Genomic DNA, 27,143 nt, shown 5'->3' on the forward strand with positions numbered 1-27,143 from the left:
AGTTAAATGCCGTCACCAGAAAATATGCTCATCCGCTCCCTAGAATTGATGATTCGTTGGCGTCAATGTCTGGCGCGACTTATTACAGCAACCTAGATCTGAACATTGGCTACTGGCAGGTCCCTGTAAACAAGGATCATAGGGACAAGAAAGCGTTTTCAGTGGGTAACAATCTGTACTGATTAACTCGGTTACCATTTGGTCTCTGTAACGCCCCGCCACTTTTCCAACGGATGATGGGACTAGCATTGCTGGGATGAGCTGGAGAGTGTTGCTGACTTACCTCGATGATCTGGCGATTTTCACCAAGACCTTCGATGAACATCTTGAAGTGCTTGAGGAGGTTTTCAAGAGACTGCAAAAGGCAGGGTTGAAGCTTCAGCCAAGTGAATGTCACTTGTGTAGGGATCAGATCATCTTTCTTGGACACCACGTGAGTCAGAAAGGAATCAAACCGGACCCGAATAATATTCAGAAGGTCAAAGACTGGCCTGTGCCGGAAACGGTCAAGCAGGTCCAAAGTTTTGTAGGTCTGGCCTCCTACTACCGTAGATTTGTAGAGGGATTTGCAAAGATTGCTAAACCCCTGATCCAGCTAACGGAGAAAAACACACCCTTCGTGTGGGAGGCAGCCTGCCAGGAGAGTTTTGAGACGTTGAAACAGATTGATATCACCGCCAATATTGATATTTCCAGGATGGACGTCACCCAAAAGAGGACCCGGTGGATGAACGAGCTCAGTACGTGGGGAGACGTAGAGATTAAATACCGTCCAGGGTTGAAGAATGGGAATGCTGATGGCCGTTGTCAGCAAGGACCGTCAGAAAAAAGTATACGACAAATGGGCACGGCACCACCCATACCAGGTGGGTGATAAAGTGTGGCTCCACACCCCAGTATCCAAGGATCGACACAGGAAGTTGGCCTTGCCCTGGATTGGGCCATACATAATAGTGAAGTGGATGCAGGCGTCGAACGGGTTACCTGGAGTAACATACCGGATCCAGAGTGAGGATCCGACGAAACGACTGCGCATCGCCGTGCATCATAATCGCTTGAAACCGTGCGTGCCACCAAGGATTCCAAGACCGTTGTTGGACAAGGTCCTCGCTGATCCACCGGAGGAAACTTTGCCCAAGACTGTTGCACCCCTGCCTCGCCGGCACTATCTACCTTTGGGGGCTCTGCGAGTGGTCCCGAGAGGGGGAGGAGGTGGTATTGCGATACCTGCTGCACCTGTACCGCACCAACCAACACTCCCACAGGCCCAGGTAGACCACAGTCATGTAGGAGCGGAACCTGGGGACATCCAGGGTTTACCCGACGATGCCCAGGCTCCCGACGAGCAAGAACTTGCTGGTGCCCAAGAACATGACGCTGACATGGGGTTACCTGCAGCTCAGCCTTTTGAGGCACCCATAGAAGAAACCGAAACAGACGAAATGGAACTAGGAGTTCCCGACAATGCTCTGCTTCCCCAGGAGATACCAGCTGATGCTGCCGGAGAAGATGACATTGTCGAGGACGAACTGAGCGATGATGAGTTATTAGCATTGCTTGACGCTGACCGACAAGAGGAGGACAATGATCCTGAACCGGCAGCAGAGTTTTTTGATGCTCATGATCAACTCCCTCGTGATTTGGAGGATGGTGCCGATTTGCAGCGTGACCAGCCGGCGGCTGATCAAATTCTGCCAGATGAAAGAGAGAATGCAGCACCGGAACCGACAGTCACTAGAGGCGGACGTTCTACAAAGACGCCGACTTACCTCCAGGATTACATTAGGAATATGAACTTACGTTGGATTTATTCATAGGAAGTGCCAGCTGGATGTATACGAACATCTTTTAGTGTTTAGTGATTCCATCTGGAATTATGTGGCGACCGGAACTCGCACATCCCATGATTGACAGCTACTTAGCTTCTTACTATACGATCACCATTAGCCAATCAGGCTTCTTTATCCTTTTGTAACCTGTAAACCTTTATGCTTGTTTCTAAGTGATAAATATATTTTAGTTGACTTTATGGAACCACGGCGTTCGCATCATTCTATACTTTACAACACATTTGTGCCACTGCGCACATTGGTGCCTAAGACCAGGATGGATAAGTTAAAACAGAAACTGGACAGTCAACGCGCTCAGACAGAAAAACAGGTTGAGAAAGGGAAGACATTTTATGCTCTTGCAGAAGAACTCTCTATTACGGATGGTGAGGCTCTTGGAGGCTACCATTGAAAACATTTGTGCCAAATTGGAAACCATTGAAGTTACTCAGGATAAAATTAACGAAAAACTCCTTGGGACAACGGATTATGCCGAGACGTACGAAGAGGCAGATGATTACGTAATACGAGTCCAGGAAGACGTAAAGCGTTTCAAGGGATTCCTGGAGAGGAAACGTGCGCCAGTCCCAGTCTTGGACACCTCTGTCAGCACAGAGGATTCTGACACCACGTCGGGAAGCGGCACCACCAATCGTAAGTCAAAAACGGTAAATCTACCTAAGTTGCAATTGCTCACATTCGCCGGGGACATTCTAAAATGGCAAAGTTTCAAAGACTCCTTCGACGCTGCCATAGACTCGAATACCTCACTCGAGAATGTTCAAAAGTTTCAATACTTGCGGGCACAGATGAAGGAAGATGCGGCTCTTGTGATTGAAGGCCTTCCGCTCACCGGCGATAACTACACCAACGCGATGGATCTCCTAACTGAGAGATACGGACAGCAACACAAACTAAGAAATGCCTACATGAGAGCTTTGTGGTCGCTGCCGTCACCAACGGAAACTATCATGTCATTACAGTCATTCCATGACAGTGTGGAGACATACGTTTGGGGTCTACAAGCCATAGGACGCCAGAATACATCATACGGGGAACTGCTTAATCCGATCATCACAGAAAAACTGCCAGAGAACTTTCTAAGGAACATTTCCAGAGATCATGGGTCTGACGATTGGAGTTTGAAGGATTTACGTGAAGCAATTCTGAAGGAAATAACGGCCATGCGTGCAGGCAAGCGTGGGGATCTGTGTGATTCTAGACGGGATTATGATCGTGAGTACAGTGTTCCAACTGCATCCGCCCAAGCACTATTTACCAACGTAGGCAATTCTAATTCCAAGTCTCATTATCAGCCTCATTTTCAATCCAAATCTCATTTCAAGTTTCATTCATCTCATCCCCAGTCCCAGTCTCATCAGTCTCGTAGGTCTTGCTTATTTTGTAATGATTCGCATCGTGCGCTAGATTGCCAAAGGGTAAAGGATCCAAACAAACATTTGGATATCGTTAAAAGGGCGCGCCTTTGTTGGAATTGTTTAAGCAAGAAGCATTCAACGAGTTTTTGTGAGTCGAATACAAATACCGACAATGTAATCGCCATCACCATACTTCGCTGCACAATGCTACCCAATTTAACTCATCGACGCCATCAACATTCGCTTCCGCGCCTTCTGAAAGGCCCACCGCTAAAGCCACCGATGATGAACATATAATCACGGTAGCAACTCCCGACGACGCCCAACTGACTAGTTCGATTCTTTTGAAAACCGCAAACGCTGTTGTGATAAGGGATCAATCACACACCCAAGCCAACATTGTCTTTGATGAAGGTTCGACCAAATCCTTCATTACGTCAGAGTTAGCCGCTAAACTTCAGCTAAAACCGAATGGTGAAACAACCGTCAACATCGCAACCTTTGGTTCGGAACCAGTTAGGCAGAAAGTTCATTACACTTCTGTTAGCGTTAAAACCGTCGATGTTTTGTCGAAGTGGCGAATCAACCGAATTTTCCATTTTGCGTTAATGACTTTATTTAACTAGTTTTCCCGCCAATTTCAACATGCTTGAAATTCAGACGATTAATCTGATTGTTTACTGAGATATAGCATTACATTTAGGCGAATCTGACATCAACATGTATTTATTTTTTTGCCGTAGTGGCGAATCGTCGATTCGTCACTTCGACAGAAGTGATATTGATCCTTGGACGGTGTTTTTTCCTTTCGAAGTGGCGAATAGTCTCATCCAAGTTCACAGTACTCGTTTTAATTTTGTTTACCTGGTTATTGATCCTATTTACTACGTCCTGCGGTCAACTGCGGTAACTCTAGGCAAAATGAGTGCAAATGACTCCGTGTGTTTGGTCATTTCCATTCTTGAGACATCAGACGCGCTGTCCTCTTTGTTACATAACGAAGTTTTGTGGTCATTTAAGGTAAATACAAAGTGAAGAATATCCAGTACCCGATTTATCCGATTTGACATTGTTGTGCCCGCCCATCCAATTGATTGAATATGCTCATTATCATGATTGACTCTTCGTACAACCCTTGACAAACCATGAAATCCCAATGCATTTTTCTTCGGATTTATTTGTAACCTCAGGTACATGGCTAAAGTCAAGTTTTTGTTTTCAGTCTCACGATGCCGTGCAAGGACTTTGATGTTGCTGTCCGCTGGGACAAAAATAACGATGTGAATATTGTCAGTTCTACTGATCTCAAAGCTGTCGAAGGCGAAATGTCGATTGGAAAGCGCATCAAGATGTGGTGGAAGCCAGAAAGGCGTTGGTGGCATGGCACTATTATCGAAGTACCGGAATTAGATGAAAATGATGACGAACATCAGAGGACTTGCGAGATAGTTGGGTGCACCGAAGAAATCTTTGCAGCATGTGTCTATGTAACCTGCCAGCGACTACTTTGCTACAACCATTTCATGGGGGACTGTCCATTATGTACAGGTAATGGTTCGACAACTCCAAAGCCACAGCAAACAACTAGGAGTCAACCTGAGAACCCCGTAGATGGTATAATTGGGGATGCTGATGATGTGATCCCAGAACAGCCTCCAAAGAAGTTCCAACTGAAAAAGGTGCAGCACACGATGCCGTGCAAGGACTTCGATGTTGCCGTCCGTTGGGACAAAAATAACGATGTGAATATTGTCAGTTCTACTGATCTCAAAGCTGTCGAAGGCGAAATGTCGATTGGCAAGTGCATCAAGATGTGGTGGAAGCCAGAAAAGCGTTGGTGGCATGGCACTATCATCGAAGTACTGAAATCGGATGAATGATGATGATGAAGACAACATCCCGTTATCTGTGTTAGCTGCAAAGTCAACTGTACTCCCGATAGTTTCGAATGTCCAGGACTCTTCTGACCAAGACGAGTCGGATCAGTATGACTCTGATCGTGATCCAGACTACGTCCCTGGACCCAGAAGCGACAAGAGTGAGGACGAACGTCCGACGACTTGCGAGATGGTTGGGTGCACCGAGGAAGTATTTGCAGCATGTATCAATGTAACCTGCCAGCGTTTACTTTGCTTCGACCACTTCGAGGGGGATTGTCCATTATGTACAGATAATGGTCAGACACCTCCACAGCCAGAGCAAACAACCATGGGGAGCCAACTGGAGGATTATCTCATGGAAGGTATTAGAAGGGAAGGAGATGATGTGTTGCCAGAACCACCGAAAAAGAAGTCCCGAAGCAAAGAGGTGACTCGTTTGAGGAATAGCGGTGAACAGTACACCACCGAGAAATCTAACCGTACCATTCCTGCCAGGAAAGCCCTGAGACCGCGATGCGACGGAGAGGTGTGCGATCGAAGAGGATTTCATTGCACTGTCATTGATGATGAAAGAAGGCAATCAATTTTAAATTCTTACTGTGGACTCGGACAGCTTCAATTGCAGCGGGAATGGCTTCGATCATTTGTATTTTCATCAGAGCCAGTGTATGGCAAGAAACAAGAAAGCAGGAAAGGACGATCAATTCGTTATTTTCTACCAGGCATTTCTAATGAACGCCTCCCTGTCTGTAGGGTGATGTTTCTAAACACTGTTGGTATTGCTGAGAGACAAGTTCGCACTGTTCTGTCAAAAACAAGTGATACCGGTGTGCTTGCTAGTGAAAAGCGAGGGGGGAGATGCCCGTCAAGGAGAGAGGCACATGGGGAACTACTCGCCGCTGTCATCGCCCACGTTGATAGATTTCCAAGAATGGAGTCGCACTATTGCCGCCAGAGTTCCACTTGTGAATACCTGTCTCCGGATCTTACAGTAGGAAAGATGTACCAGATGTACCAGGACGAACATCCGAGCCACGAAGTATCCTTCAGCACTTACTACAGGGTGGTGAAGAGCAAGAAACTGAAGTTTTTTCAGCTAAAGAAAGATCAATGCGGATTGTGCCAGAGCTACCGCGAAGGAAGTGATATAGAAAAGGTGAATCTGCGAGGGAAGTACGAACCACACGTGGCTGAAAAGGGCGGGTGAGACAAATCAAGCAAGACTTGAAGTGTAAGGCATCCACGATCAACAAGAATAGCCTCGTCGCCTCATTTGATCTGGAGCAGGTGATTTATCTGCCAAGATCAAATCGCTGCGAGATATTCTACAAGCGCCGGCTCTCATGCTTTAACTTCACCATTTGTGATATCGTATCAAAGGATGTTCACTGTTATCTTTGGCATGAGGGAATCGCCGGACGGGGTTCTAACGAGATATCGTCAAACCTGTGCCACTTCCTTCACACTGTCGACTCATCTGACATTCGCACAGTTTCACTTTTTGCCAGCGGGTGTGCGGGACAGAACAAAAATACCATCATACCTTCGATGCTTTTGCACTTCGTTAGGGGTTCTTCGCATATTGAGGAAATCGTTCTTCACTTTTTTGCTACCAACCATGGTCAGAATGAAGGCGATTCTGTCCATAGTTGTGTCGAGTCAGCCCTGAAACGTAACCACGAGGTGATGGTTCCATCGCAGCTTGTTCCAATAATAGGTATGGCACGCAAACGGCCTTACAAAGTGTTTGAGGTGTCTACAGAAGATGTGAATGACTGGAAATCTCTTTCTCAAGATTTAGGTGTCCTGCGAGAGAGGGTAGCAGAAGATGGCACACATGTGGTCTGGACAAAGGTTATGCAATTAATGTTAAAGAAAGCGGATCCAAATGGCATTTATTTCAAAATGTCCCACCTTAGTGTCCCACCTTAGTCCTTCCTTCCATCGCCTCAATCTAAATACGAGAAGATTCTCTCATTCACCGCTCACTGAAGGTCCTAGGCAGGCCTATGCCATAACGCCAAAGCTATCTGCCGAGAAATACAAAGATATACAATCTCTCTGCGAGGGTGATACACCCGTGGTGCGACTGCGTGAACACAAACTACGGGAGAATCCAACTTACCTCGACGCGAGTCATAAAATTTTCTAAGTTCTGATAATACCGTAATATAGTAGGGGTAGCAAAATAATAGATGGAACAGCTTGTATTACCTGAACGAATGGTGGTATTTTGTAGGCCTTCAATCAGCCCCTCAATCAATCGAATGATGTAAGGCCTAGAAATGTCTATGGGGCATGACACGCGCCTGATCAAGGCCCACACAGCAAAATATGTTTTCCAAACGAAGACGAATGATCTGCTTTTGGATTATTTTGGTTCTTTGCTCATGCTGTTTAAATACGGCGATGGACGAGGCGGGGGGACCGCCAAGGCAACGGCTTCAGGCATACTCCTTACAGCAAAAAATCGATTATTTGGATGAATATTGGTTAGTGTTGTGTATTTGGTTGAGACGGTTTTATGTATAACGACAACAACGAGCAATGGCGAGATATGAGAGCACGTGCAATGAATTTGTATTTTAGAATCCTTAATAAATATACAGTCCCTACAGAACACAGCCGAATGTCGCCCTGTATTTCCCACTTACTCCAAACTTAAGTAGCTACAGAACATTATGGTCTCTCCGACCGGATCAGGACAGTCGCCAATCGATCCGATGTGCCGGCGCGGCAGTTGCAGTGATCGCAGTGATGCACTATTGATGCACTAAGCATATACAGGCATCCAATGCACGTGGTTGCAAAATGTTGTCTTTCATGCACTCCGGAGTTGTGCGGTGTGCAGTCGAGTAGTACGGTGGACCTGAGGTGGGACACTGTGATCAACAGTACTCAATACAAATGAGTAATTTGACATTGTGAGAGTTGTGCATCCGAAAAAACGAATTTTGAGTTGAGCCTTGACAGAGGTGCAGGGTGTGACTTTCTCTTCTGTCTTTCGAGGATTCACCCAACCCATGCAATGACAATTCGTGCATGGCCTGAGCAGAGTGAGTCGGACTGTCTTTAGCGTGTAGTTTGTGGAAAACCCGAGTTCCTGAGTTCCACGTGCACGTGCTTTTCGAGCATCCGTTAGTTGTCGTACATTGCTGAGCAGCTCCCAGCACAGATGCATCATCTATGAGGACCAGGAATCTTGACGACTACATGAGTGAGAATCGTCGCTGTTCCAGACATCGCCGAGTTATGCAGATACGTCTTGTCGCTGAGTTAAGACTGAGTTGTGGAGGACATCTGCGTGTACTTTGACTAAATTCATATCTGAGTGTTTTCTAGCTTTCCCCTAGAATTATGAGTTTATGCTTTGACTAAAAGATGTCAAACTTACTGCAGTGTGTATGAGTTCAACCACGTATGAATCCAAAAAGGTGATTCTTTCTTACCCTGAGTTTTAAGTCTTTGACTTCTTGTTTCACTTTCAGTATAAGTGTCCTGTCTTACCATGTGTTAAATTTATGCCAAATACTGAGTTTGCATTTTACAGAGGTACATGTATTACTGTTAGTGTATGTTTGGTAATCTTTAACAGGTAACGGTTTGATAAATCTAAAAGTAAGGATTTAGTCAGCCTAATCTGAGTTGAGTGTGAGCCATCAGAGTTTCTTTCAGTGAGTGTCAAGAGTATAAGTGCCACGTTGTGTTTATTGGTATTTACTGAATCTGGCATCTGCCATGTTGAGGCATACATGATACAGGTATTCAATTTTAATATGGATTACATGTAGATTAGAGTAGCATTTTATTTAAAACGGTTACCGGTAGTGATTCTCAAGAGTGTTTGAGTTACAGTTTGGTCTTACTACATTTGTATTTCATAGAATAATCATAGTAAATACTGTGACTAATTATTGACCTTAAGATAAAGTGACGCTGTCACAATACTTAAGAGGTGACCATGTTTGTATAGTGTTGAGTTATCGTGTGTTTATACATTGTACTTTTATAGTCAAAGTGTTTATATGAGTCTTGAGATTGCCATTCAGTTCAAATCTCAGTGGTTTTCATGAGTAGATAGTGATTTTGGTGCAATATGCAATGGTCTTTTTATGGTAATTACTACAAGGTTTATCATTCCTCGGTATACCAATTTATTATAAGTCTCGAAGTTTTACCAGGTCACAAATAGTGAGGGTTAAGTTCTCAAGTGGGTTACGTTAACGTAATAATTGTTTTAAAAATTATCAATACTGCTTCATCTGTCCTAAAATCACTGACATACATGTAATGGCGACTACTAAGGGTAAAAGTGTGGCTGCTGAGCCAGCAACGCTTGAATTCCTATTGGAAAGGAGGCGCATCAATCGGCAGAGATACACCAAGTTGGAGAAATCCTTGTTCCGATATTATGATGATGTTCTTCCAGCATTAGACGATGATGACCGTTCACCCGAGAATGAGATTAAAGTGAGGGCAGCCATGTCTGCCAGAGAACAGTTGAAGTCAGCCTACATGGACTTGCAAGATACTCAAGACCAAGTGGATTATCACAGAGATAACGAGGAGAGGCTGAAGGCTATGTCTGACGACCAGAGGAGAAGAGAAGATAAGGATGAGCAAGACTATAGAGAGAGGTACTTCAACTGTGATGCCAAGATCCAGAGGTTGGAGAAAGACTGGTTCAGGCCGACAAAGGAGAGGAGTGAGAGTGAAGGCAAAGGATCCCATCATAGTAGCCAGAGCAACATTGAAGTGTTAACAAAGGGTTTAGCAGAGGCTTTTAAATCCATGAACAATGGAATATCAGGAGAGCAGCTCACAACCATCTTGTCAACTTTGACCAAGAAGAAGAGAGAGCTACCCATACCAAAATTTAGCGGCGATCCGCATTTCTTTGATCAATGGCGAGAGCTGTTAGAAGCGGAGTTGGCGAAGCCAGGTTATTCGGAGGTGGAAAAGACGCACTTTACCATTACATTACTAGAGGGCGAGTGTAGAAAGTTAGTAGCGGGTATGAAAGATCCTGATTACCAAGACATCCTCCAAGTTTTAGAAAGCAAGTATGGTGACGTGGAGAGTTGTGTGCAGAAGGCTGTAATCGAGATAGCCAACATGGAGGCACCGAGCTCCCTTGCACTAAAAGACATGGAGCCATTCTGCCATAAGCTTGTGTCAGCATGGAATTATATTTTAAAGAAAACCGAGGCTCTATGTGAACTAGACGAAACAAGTTGGATTTTCACGGCATTGGTCAGGCCCAAAATTCCCAAAACACTGTTGCGAAAGTGGGATGGCGAAAAGCTGAAGGCAAAAACAAAGTCGACTTTGCCTCTGAAATTTCCCGACTTACTGGAAAGGCTACTCGACGCCCTGCAAGTTACCCGAAGGACGGAAATGGAGGGGGGAAAGCGACCAACCACAAGTAGTAGTACTTCACACTCACAGAAACCAGAGAAAAAACATACTAGTACTAGTTATGGCAAGCCAAGTGCATATGCATTGAATGTCAATGCTACAAGTAACCCTAAAGCTGGACAATCAAAACAGAAGACGCAGAGTCGAACTCCCAAGTGCCCTGTATGCCAAGAAGCACATCTACTTTATCAGTGCCAGACCTTCAAAGCCATGAGTGTCAGTGATCGCATAGACAAGGTCAAGAGTTTAAAACTTTGTTTTAACTGCTTTGCTTCGCATTATGTCAAAGACTGTAATTCAAGACACTGTCAGAGATGTGGGAAGAAACATCATACCTTGATCCATTATGATCGTGAGCCAGAGCTACCGGAAGAAGAGCAAGTACAAGGTCTACGTCAAAAAACGGAATTTCCCAAGAGTGTAGGACTTGTCAAGGCCATTACAGGTCCAAAGGAGATATTGATGCAATCCACTCTAGCAAGAATCGAATCACGAGGAGCAATTTCAGTAGCGAGAATCTTATTTGATACAGGCAGCGGTGTATCATTCATAAGTAACAAGATGGCAAGAAAACTGGACTTGCGAGGACCCAAGGTTGAGGCAGAATTTTCACTAGCCGGTGGTAACCAGATGAGATTGAAAACAGAGAGAGTTAAGTTTCATCTATCAAGCGCTATTCCTAATTGGAAAGGTGAGGAATTTGAGATAGAGGCCTACACAGTTGATCAGCCTAGCATGGACCTCAACTGCGTGAGAGTAGATTTGTCAAAGCTGCAACACTTGCAGGGATTGCAGATAGCAGACACATACCCCCGTGAATCGGCTGAAATTGATGTTATGTTGGGGCTAGAGGATACCACAAACATCTTACTGCCTGTTAGAAAAACTGGACCACCAGGAATGCCAACTGCCACAAAGAGTCATTTTGGATGGGTACTTTCAGGTATCTGCCCAGTAGAGGAGCCAAACCAACGACATGGAAAGATTGGTATGGTAAACACGTGTCATAGAGTTTCCTTGGAGAATGAAACTGACTTTGCAGCCAGACATTGGGACCTAGAACACTTGGGAATATTACCTAATGAGGTCAAGCACCAAGCCACAGAATTGGAGACTGATGCATTGCAGCAGCATCTTGATAATACCAAACTCGTAGATGGTCATTACGTCACAGGTTTGATTCGCCATCCGGACTGGAAGGACAAGTCTTTAGAATCAAATCGAACCTTAGCAGAGAAACGTCTCGAGGGGTTGGAAAGAAGATTACAGAGGGACCCAGACTTGGGAAAGGCCTACCAAGAACAGATCCAAGAGTTAGTTGATAAAGGGCGTGCCGAGAAAGTTGAGGAATTGGAGAAACAAGCGCAAGCAATATGGTACTTGCCTCATCACCCTGTTGTTAGAATGGATAAATCAACCACAAAGGTGCGTGTTGTGTTTGACGGCTCCGCCAAAGGACCAGAGGGGGTGTCACTAAATGACACATTGTTGAGTGGACCAGCACTGCAGCCCGACCCACTTGCCATACTTTTGCGTTTCAGAAAACATAAAGTAGCGCTTGTAGCAGATATAGAGAAAATGTTTCTTCAAATCGGCATGCAAACTGGAGATCAAGATCTACAGAGATTCTTATGGCGTGACATGGACACTAGTAAAAAACCTGATGTTTACAGGCTGAAAACAGTAACATTTGGTCTGAAATCATCTCCATTTTCGAGTATCAAAACTGTAGTGGACCATGCACTCACACAGACAAAGGAATACCCAAAGGCTACTGAGGAAATAACAGAAAATATTTTCGTGGATGATGTACTGTCTGGAGAAGACAATACCACAGCAGCAGCAAGCTTAGCAGTAGACATGAAAACAGTCTTGAAATCTGGAGGATTCCCACTCAGGAAATTTGTGTCCAACAAACCAGAAGCTTTGGCTGGATTAGAGGAGTCAGATCTTGCCTGTGGTATAGTAGTCGTCACTGAGGAACAATTTACTACAAAAACGTTGGGGATCAAGTACATTCCTAAAGAGGACGTACTAATGTTTTCCTTTTGCGAGAGGATGGAAAATGTACCCTGTGAAACTCGTAGGACTGTTTTACAACAACTTCATCGAATTTACGACCCGATGGGTTTGTTAGCACCGTTCACTTTGGTAGCCAAGCGGCTATTCCAACAGTCCTGGATGGATCGTACTGACTGGGATGAGAAGTTATCTGATGAACTTCATCAGAACTGGGTACGTTGGAAGGAGCAAGTTTCTGATCTGGATCAGATAAAGGTCCAGCGATGTATAGTTCCTGAGAGCTTCACTCAACCTAGATTCACACTGCATGGTTTCGGTGATGCGTGTGTAGCAGCATATGGAGGAGTAGTTTACGTCAGGGTTGAGGACTTGCCAACAGAGAGAGTGCACACAGCTGTACTGTGCTCTAAAACTAGAGTGTCACCACTTGGAAAGAAGAGAAGCTTACCAGAGCTAGAGCTCATGGCTGCGCTAATCACAGCACGCTTGGTAAACTACGTTCAACGTGAAATCAAGTTGGAAATAGAGGATGTACACTGCTGGACTGACTCACAAGTAGTACTTGCCTGGATTAGCAAACCTGCCTACACTTGGCAGACGTTCGTTGCCAATCGCGTGAGTGAGATACAGAATCTAGTACCACCTAGGAAGTGGAGTCATTTGCCAGGGAAAATTAACCCCGCTGATCTATGCTCGAGAGGATGTTCTGCTGAAAGCTTAGTTAACTCGCAACTCTGGTGGGAAGGGCCAGACTTCCTAAGAAAAGAAGAAGAAAGTTGGCCAAAACAGCGAATTGACACAGCTGAACTGGAATTGGCTGAACAGAAGAAAAAACCCAAGACTTTCTCAGCACTGCAAGTCAAAGAGAAAACAACTGACCAAACCAAAAGTGAGCAGCTGAAACTAGTGGAGAAATATGAGAGTTACCACAAGTTTCTGAGAGTGATGAATAGAGTCCGAAGCTTAAAGTACCGAGTGAGGAGAGGAGATGGGCAACATGTTCGAGAAGAAAATGCAATCTTGACTCTCACTGATCAAAGAGAAGAGGAGTTGTATTGGTTACGTTGGGCTCAAGAACAAGCATTTTCAGTGGAAATTCATGCAGTACAGAATAATCTTTCGATTCCTGCAAATAGCCGCTTGAAACAGCTTGATCCGATATGGGATGAGAAACTGAAGTTACTCCGTGTTGGGGGGAGACTACACAAAGCACTACTGCCAGATGAGCTTAGAAACCCCATCATATTGCCTAATCACAATAGATTTGTGGAAATGTTGATAATCCACTATCACATCATATTTGGACACACAGGAGTTGTTCAAACCTTGTCTAACTTGAGAAGCAAATACTGGTTAGTATGTGGCCGGCAGGAAATTCGCAGAGTCCTACCATGTAAGAAATGTAGAAGTGCCAGAAAATTAGAGCAGAAAATGGCGCCGTTGCCAGAGGAAAGGGTTAATGTATCGCCACCATTTACCAACATTGGAGTGGACTATGCTGGACCACTCTATGTTAGAGAAGTACATGTCAGTGGAAAACATGGAGCTGGAAGCAACAAGGCTTACATCCTCATATTCACATGTATGGCCACCAGGGCAGTGCATTTAGAGCTGACAGCAAATTTGACAACAGAGGAGTTCCTACAAGCATTGAGACGCATGATGAATCGGCGTGGAAAGTGTTGTACCATCTACTCCGATAATGCAAAAACATTTGAGAGTGCAGCTTCATTGCTTTACCGTTTGTTCCACAACAATGCGAGAATCAAGGATAAACTCAGACTGGAAGGAATCGAGTGGAAGTTCATAACTCCTAGGGCTCCATGGCATGGAGGATTTTATGAACGACTTGTTGGAAGTGTAAAACGAGCTCTCTCAAAGATTCTCAGAAAGGCCAGCCTGACATTTACCGAGCTTCAGACCGTGCTCACTGATGCAGAAGCTCAAGTCAATTCTCGACCCTTATCGGATATCTCGGCTGACAAGGAGGATCCTCTTCCATTAACCCCTGGTCACTTGATCATAGGAAGAAATCTGCAGTTGCTACCATCTGTATACAAGCCAGAGTTGTCACTTGAAAGGAGATGGGCCTATCAACAGAGGATATCCAAACAGTTTTGGAAAAGGTGGACAAGTGAATACCTTGTGGAATTACAGCGCCGTTCAAAATGGACAGAGATACGAGATAATCTGCAAGAGGGAGACATCGTTCTAGTGGCGGAGGACAACATCAGAAAACTAGATTGGGCACTAGGACGTGTGATGGCCACACACCCAGGAAGAGACGGGTTGGTTAGGTCAGTCACAGTGAAAACCAAGAGAGGATTGATGAGAAGGCCTATTCAGAAGTTGCGTTTGTTGGAACCCGCAGAATAGACATTTAATCCAGAGTGACATACAAGAATTGGAGTTGAGTTTTGGTAACTCAGTCGTAGTTGTCAGATACATGCATGTCAACTGATTGCCAAATCTCTATCAAGGGGTCAAAATTCTTAACATTTTGATTACATGTATTAGTATACTATTATTACTATTACTAGGTATATCATCATCAGAGTTTCTTACCAGAAGGTTGTAATTTACATTTCCCAGGTTGGTAATTGGGGGGAATACTCTTAGCATTAGATTTGTCATTATGTGTATTTGAGTTATTTGACGGTATATTCTATAGGGTATAGAATTAGGTGTAGTTGTTTACTTATGTATGCTAGGTCTTGCATTTTGGAGCTATTGTGTTCAGCATACATTTCTCAGAATTAAGCCTTACGGCGGGTTAGGTTCATTGTGTTATTGAAAATCTCGCCTCCTCGATTTTCAGGGGGGGAGTGTTGTGTATTTGGTTGAGACGGTTTTATGTATAACGACAACAACGAGCAATGGCGAGATATGAGAGCACGTGCGATGAATTTGTATTTTAGAATCCTTAATAAATATACAGTCCCTACAGAACACAGCCGAATGTCGCCCTGTATTTCCCACTTACTCCAAACTTAAGTAGCTACAGAACAGTTAGCTCATTTAGAAGGGCTGGAACATGGGCAGACACCAACTCTTTTTGCAAGATTCCGAAATATTCGGGCGCCGACATTTCGGGACTGGATAAGAAACGAAGATGACATTAGAACTGAGTTTGTAGAGGGTCAACGACGACGACGACGAATGAGAAGATACCGGCAACTTGGCAATGGTAAGCAATCGATTTCCACAGGCTAAAGGAAACCTATCGCGCAACGCTTGTAAAAATGGGGAGTTTTGAACGGCCCGGTTAAAACCGAAGGTGGGAATAAGCTTCCATTCTTAAAATTTAGCAGTTTCCAGTTCCCCGGGTCGTGAGCTGGCATCAAGGTAACATTGCATATCGTGCATAACATTACTGACTCCAGTCAATGAACTGCATAAGATGTAATCACCTATTTAGTTATTTTTACAACGTTCAGCCAGTCTAAATAAAGATTTTGATCTCTTTAAGCATAAACTATTTGCTTGTTCACTGAAAAGTCTTATGATTGTATACAGCTGATAATTAGGCCATTGTTTGTGCTTAAAGGTTTCTGGCCCGAGGTGGAAGATTCTCTAGCAGACTGGTATCAAAATAGAAGGACGCTGGGTTTTCCCGTAGCTGGGCAAGATCTCACAGGACAAGCAACGAGGGAATTTCGTCAGTGGATCGGGGAATTGCCAGATGGAGATATGGAACCTTTACAGAGGGACCGCCCCCATAGATTGGACTTTAGGGCATCACAGTCATGGCTGAAAGGATTCATGCAAAGGTGAATCATATTAATGTATTACGTTTCTATTGTTCGTTGACCCTAACGGCGTCGTCCCATTTCTATCGAAGAACGCAGGCACAGTACCATTCACTTTCGGTCCGTGTAATAGACATGCTTATTTCATTTCAGGCATCGAATAAGTTACAGGCGCGCCACAAAGGACTCCAAAAAGATACCACCGAATGCTGCAGAACTTGTTAAAGCATTTCAGAGACAAGTTGCGGACACGTTACGAGAACAGAACATTCAACCAGATCATCTTTTCAATATGAATCAAACGTTCGTCCGTTATGACTTTCCTCCGAACTACTCGATGGACAACAAAGGAAACCACGACACCGATATCCCATCTTCCAGGGGCAACCCGAAAGAAGGATGTACAGTCACTTTACTGATTGCGGCTGATGGGAGGAAAGGAATTGCCGAGATTAATTTCCCTAGACTAATTCCGCACGGACGTGTTATGCAGGAACTGAGGGAGCATGCACCCGAAAACGTTAGGGTAAGTCATATCAACACAAAATCCTACTAGGTACAAATCCGCTCTTTCCTTGTGCCTATTGGAGTAGTAACTGAGAAAGTTGTAATCTAGTAAAACTTTTTAGATTTCCGTCGATGAAGAACTGAACATTTTGCATAATTCTCTTCAGTTAACATCCAGCCCAAATGGATGGGCTAAAATCGTTAGTTCAATGGGCTGAAACAGTGCTCACCGACTTCGTTGATGGAGCTGCATTTTTGCTAGTTGTGGACCGGTATCCCGCTCACCTTAATGGACTGTTTCGAGAAGCAGTAGAGAACTTGGGTGGCGGCATGGACTTTGTTCCCGGAGGTTGTACTTCGCGTGTCCAACCACTGGATTTAACGATCATGTATGCTTTTAAATCGAGACTGAGGGCGATCTGGAAGGCGTGGAAGGTAGGAAATACGGACGATGACGGAAACTGTCCGCCTATATCGCGTAGAGAAGTTGTAAGAATGATTGGACTAGCGTGGGAGAGAATTGTTGATGAGGCAGTGCTTGTTGCCTGGCGTGTAAGTGGACTTGTGGCAGAACATGCTAATATCGGTATCAATGACCTAGTAATTGAAGATGAAGAGCAAGTTGATGGTTTAGAGTTTCTTTCTGACCCCGAAAATGACGAGTAGTCTGCTCAGTACATGTTAAATGATTTCGTTACCGTACACTGTGTTTGAATAAAAGGACAATAGTGTATTACAGAATAAAGTAATCCCACTACAAATTGTGGCTTACGGTTATTCACTATAATTATTTCATCTAGTCGTCCTAATACCCAAGCCTCGTAACTAAAGCTTTTACGATCGTTTACGATTATTATACCCCTCAATCTAGCGCGCTGGACAAGTTGAAGTCCTGCCCCATAGAAATGTCTAGCCTTTACATCATTCTATTGAGGGACTAAAGGCCTACAAAAGGCAGGCCCATGAAAACCACCATTAGGTAATACAAGCTGTTCGATCTACCATGCTACCCCTACTACATTACGGTATTATTAGAACTCAGAAAAATGTTTATGACATGGACTCGCGTCGAGGTAAGGGGCCTTGTCCAAATTATTCGCCGAAATTCACCGTAATTCGCCCCAAAAACGCCACAAATTCGCCTTAAATTCGCCGAAAGTCTCCGGCGAATTTCTGACGATGTTTGGCGAAGTTTGGGCGATTTTGAAGGCGAATTTCGGCGAATTTATGGCGAATTAGCGGCGATTTTATGGCGAATTTCAGGCGAATTGCAGGCGAATTTCAGGCGAACTTTCGGCGAATTCCCGACGATTTTTCGACGAGTTTTTATCATTGAACGTTGGCGAAATTTATACCAGGCAAATTTCGACGAGGAGAGGCGAAGTGAAAATCGCCGAAATCTGGCGAATTTCCGTATTTTTGGGCGCATTTTTTTACCAGAAAGCAGTCGCAGCTCACCCTGTTCTTTGTATCGTCATCCTCCTCATTGTACGTCCAATGGAGAACAGAGAGATTTCTGTAATGGTGAGTACAAGATTTTTTCTCTGTTTTTTCTACAGGACACATCGGGCAGTCACGTGACAAGGGGTTGGTTCAATACCTGGCACTGGCACGCTGGCACTGGGACTGGCACTGGCTCTTGCCCAAATGGTCTGCAGTGGATCTAATGTGCGACTGCTTGTAATGTTTTTACGTATTTTTGATAATGACCTTTGAAAGCCCATATACTTCAGACCCTTTATGGCATCAAAAACAAACTTTATTTTCTCCACTGATAATAATCTGTAGGCCCGACGCAGCCCCGGCGGTCGAGGTTACCTGGACTATAGTAATAATTATAATCTTTTTGCTCTGTAGACGTGCATTGAACAGTCAGTTCTACATTGACAGTGGATGTACTATTTTTGGCCAATATTTTTTATAATCCAACACAAGGTAGCAACAGATCTTCTATTTTTACGACATTGCAATGAGGAACCGGCGAGGAGGTGATTTTCGCCAGATTGTAGCGATTTGTGGCGAATTTGAGCCAGATATATTTCGATCGGCGAATTTCGGCGAAGTTCATTGAAATACCAGCGGCGATTTCTCGGCGAAATTTTGGCGAATTTGTGGCGAATTTGTGGCGATTTTATGGCGAATTCTCGGCGAATTTATGGCGAATTCTAGGCGATTTCTGTCGAACTTTCCGGCGAATTTTTGATGATTTTTGAGGAGGTTTTGGCGAATTTTGGCGAACTTGTAAAAATTCGCCGTAAATTCGCCGTAAATTCGCCGTAAATTTGCCAGAAATTCGCCGGTGAATTTCGGCGAATAATTTGGACAAGGCCCCTAAGTTGGATTCTCCCCTATTTTACAAACACCTCCCTCATTGATCAATGACGGGGCGAATCATCAGTGTTTCACTAAGGGATGCATTTTAGTTTGACATTGCTTCCTGTTATGTAACTAGCTACATGTACTGCAGACATGTACAAAAACAATTACAGTGGAACCCCGGTAACACGACCACCCAAGGGACTAAGCCGAAGTGGTCGTGTTACCGGGGTGGTCGCGTTAGTGAATTTAAGAATCATAAGTAGGTTTTCCCGCCAAAACATCGTCCTGCTGTGTGTACATTGACATGCATTAATGACTACGCCACCGGGTGATTCGATAATTTTGTGTGTATATTACGAATAAAAAATCATTTCCTTGAGTGTTTTGCGTTTAATTTGCAACTTATGTAAATGAGTAAATAAACTGACGAGAGCTAATTAGACCAAACATTACATTAAAACTTGAGCATGCTAATTAGAACAAGCATGTAATTCACACCATCGGCAGCTGCCCTTCTTGATGTCAAGCTAATATTCCCGCTAACATTGAGAGAGGTGATGTGAGAAGACGTTGAGAATTCTTCCTGATGTCTTCCTGCTTTAACATTAGCCAATTTGAACTGGTACTGATTAAATCATCTTTTTAATAACGTATTTTATCAACATTACGACGTAGTAAGCATTCTTTACTTTGAGTATCGGTACTCTTACTAATCAACATAATTTATTTGTCCTAAAAACTACGTGTGCATGCCTCTTGACATCATTTAATACTAAATGATGAAAAAACAAACCGTGAGTCGAAAAGAAAGTTTATTCTTCATTTTATTTGCGCTTACATTTGATCAAACCTTGGAGGAATTATACTTGAAGTATAGTTCCTCCAAGATCAAACTCACTTACACATCATTTATTTTCATATGGATTCCCATGGTCATTGTGTTCGAGGTGCTAATTATCAACACGGATTTGCGAGAAGGTGCCAATTGATACCATGCAGTCATGGTTGATTACGGCAATTAGGCCTCATGGTCGCGTTAGCGGGGTTAATTTGCAGTTTGGGACCGACCAAGCTGGTGGTCGCGGTCTGGGTACCGGGGTGGTCGTGTTAGCGAGGGCCAGTTAATGGGAATTAGAGAGAAAACCATTCGGGACCGGAGAATTTTGGTCGTGTTCGCGGGGTGGTCGCGTTACTGAGGTGGTCGCCGACCGGGGTTCCACTGTACATTTTTGAACATGACCAATTACCATTTACCAATTTGAGAGACGGTTACCATGTTTACTGTATTGTTGACTATACCATGTTTACTAATTATTGTAGTTACCATGTTTACTGTTTTAAATGCTGTTGCATATTTTGTCCCAAGTTATTTTGTTTAAATAAACTTTCATGTAATTGCTTATAAATTCTGAATTCGGTCTAAATGCTAGGAATCTTTATTGAATGGTACTCCATTACCTCGGTGCATGATAGTAGATGGTCCAGGTTCCCAAAACACGGTATAGGCCAACAGAATACATTACCTTGCTAATGTATGGTCTGGCGAATAGCCCAATAACGTTATGAAGCATTTTGTCTAAGCGACGAATCGATGGCGAATCCGGTCTAGCCCCAACATTCCTTTCTCTTAAAGACATGCGAATAGATTCCTGTATCTTTTATAACAGGAAGGTAGTAAATACGGAACTTGGCAGGCGAACATTTCAAACGACATTTTCTCAAAAGTGACAAAAGTGCCGATTTGCCACTTCGACAAAACAAAACAAAAACGAGGAAACTACAACAGGTTCCCAGATTAGGCTTAGCGTCTTAATCGTTACTACCATCTGCGCGCCTCTCAACAATCGCGTAACCGCCGATGTTCTAAACTTACCACATATCCGCGGCCTGAGATTAGCTCAGCCAATCAACAGTCAGAATTCACTTGGCATTTCCGTTCTGATCGGCGCTGATTTCTATTGGCAGTTTGTTGGTAATCACGAGGTAAAAGGGGATGGCCCAACTGCCGTTTCATCCGCTCTCGGTTACCTCTTGTCTGGGCCTACCTCATCACGTGACCCAGAGTTTCCGACTGATGTTAGCAGTTTTCAGGTTATGGTGACGTCACCACCCCTCTATGAACCTTATCTACTAACAAAACTCTGGGATCTCGACAGCATTGGTATCAGAGATCAAACAACTGATCACTCAACCAATGATCTAGAGATATTCTGCGCTGACAATATAGAAAGACGCGAGAGACAATATTTCTCAAAACTGCCGTGGAAACCCCAGCATCCGCATCTACCAATCAACATTAACGTTGCTAGGGCCCGCACCAGAAATATGGTGAGACGCCTTCCGCCTGATACGATTCAAGTATATGACCGCATTATACAGGAACAAGCCCAACGTGGAGCGTGTGGAGGATGATGACCCCCGATCGGGACATTATCTGGGTCATTCTACTGAAAAGGTATAAAGTGATTTCACAGCACTGGACACAGCATAAATATACCAAGTGGTCTAGGATGTTAAGTAGGCCTAGGCATAGGGGCCTATCGGAAATTGAGGTAAATTTGTCTTAGTACCGGTAGTTGGTTAGCATTAAAACTATTGGTCTCATGAGTCTGACTATAGGCCTAGTCAGAAAGTTGGCGGTTCGAATCGATTGAGGGCTTATAGGAACTTATTTTTTCCAGACAAGATGCCACGGGGACAGAGCGCTGCAGAGAAGCAGCGGGAATACCGGCAAAGAAGGGATGCAGATCCTGATAAAAGAGCCAATTATCTCGCCAAAAAGAAAGAAACATACAAACGGGAGTTAGAAGCAGGAAAGAGAAAACATGTAGCAGATATGACCGCACGGGAGCAACGAGCTAAAAGAAAAGAGTGGAAGGAATACAAGGCTGAATCACGTTCGAAGCAAAGGGTTGAATTGATGACGCCTCCAGCAACCCCAGATACATTGTCACCTGAACACGAAGAGAACAGATCCAGGTAAATATATATACCAGTCACACATTCAAATAGTCTTGGTAAATTTTAATTACCTTTAAATCGACAGTAGTCACCATTAGTCAGCAGCTTTTTTCAGAGTCAAATTACGCCTACATCTTCATGATTAACCTGCTCTGAAATTCATCAGTTACAATCTCGACCAAGCTTAAATTGTGACCCGATGCAAGTTAGACAAATTGAGGTCTTGTCCCAAGTCTTATTAATCACGACGGAAATTGAACCTAATCCACTGCCACTTGAGCCGGGATCCCAAGCAACGACCTTCCATGACTACTTTTCAAACCTTAAATCATAGCTTCACATGAATACGGGATACATGGAAACTGATGCTAAATAATCTTTTCAGGCAAAAGGAAAGAGGGCGTAAGAAGGTTGCAGCATCACGGTCTAAAAGCAATCGAGAAAGAGCAATACTTCAAAGTAAACTTGACGACCAAGTGAAGCTAACTAACAAATATAAGAAGAGGTTATCACGGCTGCACCAGAGCATTCAACAACCAGGTACCGGTACACCAAGTCCGCGGTCAAAAACTCGAGCACTGTTAAAGTGTCTCAATCCTGTAACATCCTCAAAGATAAGAAAATCTTTGGACTTACACTTCTCTATTATTCATGAAATGAAGACAAAACTTGCAGTTCCTAGTAGACAAGTTATTCGAATTGAAGTTTATTCCAACAACAAATTTAGTTGAGCTCACCTCCGCAGTGCAGTGCAATGATTCTAAAGATTGTGCGTATGGTGCCTGTCCAGATTGTAAATCAAAAGTCTATCGCATCATGGGTCAACCAAGGGACACGCCTGTGTCCTTCCCGCAGTGGTTAACCAAAAAGGTTGAATATCAGAAGGGTGGAGCGATGTGCAGTTCGATAAATACTGTAAAAGAACCAGTTGAATCCACCGAACTTGGCTTAGTGAAATTGTTCCATGAAAATATGCCAAAGATAACAAAGCATTTGTTCAATATATCGTGGCAATACAGAGTTTACAAGCAAATTCGCGAAAACCTGGCTGATGATAAATGCCTGATTCATATCGATTTTTCGGAAAATTATAATTGTAAATATGGCAAAGAAATTCAGTCTGTACATTTCGGGGGCTCCCATAAACAAGCATCACTCCACACTGGTGTTCTCTATGTCAAAAAAGGAAAAGTTCAGGTGATTTCATTCTGTACAATTTCCTCCAACCTTCAGCATGGTCCGTCTGGCATATGGGCCCATCTAGACCCAATTCTGAAACTAATTCAGGATGAATATCCTGCTGTGAAAATCTTGCATTTTTATAGCGATGGTCCGGCAACTCAATATAAACAACGGGGCAATTTTTACATGCTTTCATCAGAGCCATTCAGGATGGGGTTCAGGTCGGTAGATTGGAACTTCTTTGAAGCTGGCCACGGGAAGGGCGCGCCGGATGGAGTTGGTGGTTCTATTAAGCGTACTGCAGACCAGCTAGTTTCTTATGGAAAAGACCTGAATAACGTGGAGGCCTTATACAATGCCCTGTTGGCTACTGATTCAGAGGTAAAATTATTCTTTGTCGGTGATGATGAAATTGAGAGGAAGACACAGGCTCTGTTAGCTGTATCCATACGCACAGTACCTGGCACTATGAAGTTTCACCAGGTAATTTCTGTCACCATTGAAAATCAGTTGTAGAGACATCAGTTGTGTATGCCAATTAAACACTGAAAGAAAGCTAGATTGCCCGTGTTATGATATAAAACACATCTCCTTGGTCGTTGATGGTCACGTAGATGGTGAAGTTGTTGATGATTCACACTCGGAGTTGGCTACAGATAGCACTAATAAGCTAGCTAGAGATTCTCAAGAAGAATCTGGTGAATATAGTCATACTGAGGCACAAACTGGTACTGTTCATGACCACGTTGATTTACCTGACATACTCGAAAGACCAACTCCATGTCTAAGCCAGCTTCATGTTGGCAGACTCTGTGTGGTCATTTATGACGAGATACCATATCCAGGTAAGATTCTTCAAGTAGTCGAGGATGAAGTCCAAGTTAGTTGCATGAAAAGTATGGGAAAAAATTAGTTTTACTGGCCGAGCCCTAAGAAAGATGTCAGCTGGTACTCAGATAGTGATCTCATCTGCCTCATATCGGATCTTCGGCAGGACAATAGGCGATCTCGATACTACCAAGTAGATCCAAAAGTATGGGCTGTCATAGAGAAGCAGTTTGTTGAATAATTTGGTTTTTAGCCTATCATGTTGGGGTAGATGAATCACTCACTGCCAAGTTCTAGTATCAAAAGTTTAACTATTTTCAGTACTATAGCAGGCTCTGATTTTTCACACTGACTACAACTACAAATTTCATTGTTACAGTTTCCAATTTAAGTGTTACAGTATTACTATTCGATATCAGTTATTGACTGTGTTTGTTTTCGGGCTTTTTGAAATGCAAAAATTCCATTGAGGTCAGTGGTTACCATTTAGCCCTATTAACAACAGTAATTGTCATTACCGGGTATTAGTGTTAGTGTTATTTCATAATTTAGAGAGAGAGAGTAAAGATTATTTCTGAGACATGAACAAAATTTTGTTACCACAGTATAAGATTTCTAGAATATTTTATCTAAACCTTCTATGAACATGATGTGTGCATATTCTGATAGTAACACCACTGATAATGATAATGCTGTACCGGTTAAAGTGTGTTCAATATGTTTATGTTTGCCTATTGGTGCATAGTCATGTACTCATCGTAAATACTGAATGGCGAGTATGACTAGACACCAGATCATGACTCTACTATTGTCATTAATTTAATAATCCTGTCAGTGGTGTTACTTAATGTCAGTGGTGTTATTGCTGTATCAGTGGTGTTACCAATAATTAAAGTCTTTCCAGGCGTAATAATATACACATTGTTAGCTTGAACAGTTGACTTTAATATGTAGTAGGATTAGGAATGGTCATTTATCCCTGTCATAACTACAGCCACAATGGTCATACAACATTTGATAGATATAGACATTTGTGACCTCAGTTTACCATGTTTAGCTCCAGGGGTGAGTAAAATAGCACCAATGGCCAATTTTATCAGTAACAATGTACATAATATTGACAGGGGAGTTCAAAGTGACCATAACACTAGATAAATAACTATGCATGGTCATTCCTCGAGTATACTGCGGTACACCATGACCCAAAAATGTCAGGTAACACCACTGACAAATAATCCAGGGTTTGATACATTCCTTAGGGATTCCAGAAATATTGTAATATGTGAGCTCCACTACTGTTGAAAAAAAAAAATATTTTTGTAATGTTAACTTTTGATAATAAAATTTTTTAATTTGGAAATACCATGTTTCTCATTTTTTGGCTCTGCTGGTTTTATACCTTTTCAGTAGAATGACCCATGATCTACCACATCACTGCGTCAAAAAGGACTCGGCAACCACGCCTATCCGCGTTGTTTACGACTGTAGTTGCTAGTCGCCAAACACACCAAGTCTCAATGACTGTCTGCAAAAGGGTCCTCAACATCTAAATGACTTGGCAGGCATCCTCATCCGCTTCAGGCTTCATCCCATCGCACTCAGTAGTGATCTGGAAAAAGCTTTCCTTCACGTTGGGTTACATGAAGACTGCAGAGATTTCACAAAATTCTTCTGGTTGTCCGATCCGAGCGACCCAGAAAGTGATTTCATTGTATACAGGTTTTCGTCTGTCTTGTTTGGTTCCATTGCAAGTCCAGCCATTCTCAAGGCGTCATTCGCGCGCATCTACAGGAAAATGACTCTGAGACCGCCAGAGACATTTCTGACAACATCTATGTCGATAATGCAATCAGTGGGGTTACAACTGACAAAGAGGCACTGGATTACTTCAATTCAGCCAATGCGTTAGTAGAATCAGGAGGTTTCAACCTCAGATCTTGGGCATCCAATAGCAAACTACTGAACGAAGCTGCAACGAACGCCGGTGTCCTACATTCGGACAGCAGCACACCTGTTCTTGGTTTGGTTTGGGATACCAACTTTGATACTCTTGGTTTCAAAACGCCTGAATTCGGGTCTTCTCAAGCGCCCACAAAGCGCGAAGTGCTCAAATGCTCTAGTCTAATTTATGATCCGTTAGGCCACTTGAGTCCTGTAACCATCTGATCTCGCATCTTCCTCCAGTCTCTCTGGAAAGAAGGTCTACAATGGGACGAACCATTGTCAGCAGCTCTATGTCGCACATGGCAAACTATTGCTGATGACTTACAACTCGCCTCTACGCAATGCCATATCAAATGGCATTACTTTCCAAACCTTGATGCTAGCTCAACAGAGCCTTGTCACCTTCATGACTTTGGGGACAGTAGCGTCAAAGCCTACGGCGCATGAGTCTATCTACACTGTGGAAATCAAATTGCGTTAGTCATTGCCAAGTCTAGAGTGGCCCCAACAAAGCAAATTACACTTCCACGCTTAGAGTTAATGGCCGCCCTGTTAGCCGCGCGCTTGCTTCATTACGTACGCAGTCAGTTACGTCAGACAGTGACATCCACTACGCTTTGGTCCGATAGCCAAATAGTCTTGCACTGGCTAAACAGCACTAAGCCACTACCAACCTTCGTTCAAAATCGTGTGAATGAAATCAAAGGTAACAACGTCAATAACTTCATGTACTGCCCTACTGCTGTTAATCCGGCAGACATGATTAGCCATAGCATCACCACCAATCAGTTCCTTAGCAATGATCTGTGGTGGTACGGGCCTGAGTGGCTACGCACGGGAAACTTTCCACCGCAAATACTCGTTGATTCTATTGTAGATTTGGTGCCAGACACAACCGTACCCTGAATCAGTGAATCTCGTGGAAACCGGAAGACCTGATAACCAACAAGTTGGCTTAGGCCAAGTTATTAGTGTGGAACGGTATGGTACGCTGCGCTTTAAGAGACTACTTTTGCGCCGCATGTTCTGACCCATACTTTGGACTTACTAGTATACAGTCTAATGTCTCTCGTGTTCAGAAAATGACTGAAATTGTAGCCGTGCTGCGCTACCCATAATGTATCC

General features: G+C 43.6%; 1 protein-coding gene across 1 annotated transcript; it reads left to right on the forward strand.

Annotated features, from left to right (window-relative positions):
• Positions 1-9,378: 9,378 nt before the first annotated feature.
• On the forward strand, positions 9,379-26,499 carry LOC135489982 (uncharacterized). The gene is made up of 4 exons (XM_064775622.1): positions 9,379-14,816; positions 16,431-16,678; positions 21,785-22,082; positions 26,259-26,499. Exons 1-4 carry the CDS (start codon positions 9,379-9,381, stop codon positions 26,497-26,499), a joined length of 6,225 nt encoding a protein of 2,074 aa, XP_064631692.1.
• Positions 26,500-27,143: the final 644 nt, after the last annotated feature.

The sequence above is a fragment of the Lineus longissimus genome, chromosome 6 (genome assembly GCF_910592395.1).
Source record: "Lineus longissimus chromosome 6, tnLinLong1.2, whole genome shotgun sequence".
Lineage (NCBI taxonomy): Eukaryota > Metazoa > Nemertea > Pilidiophora > Heteronemertea > Lineidae > Lineus > Lineus longissimus.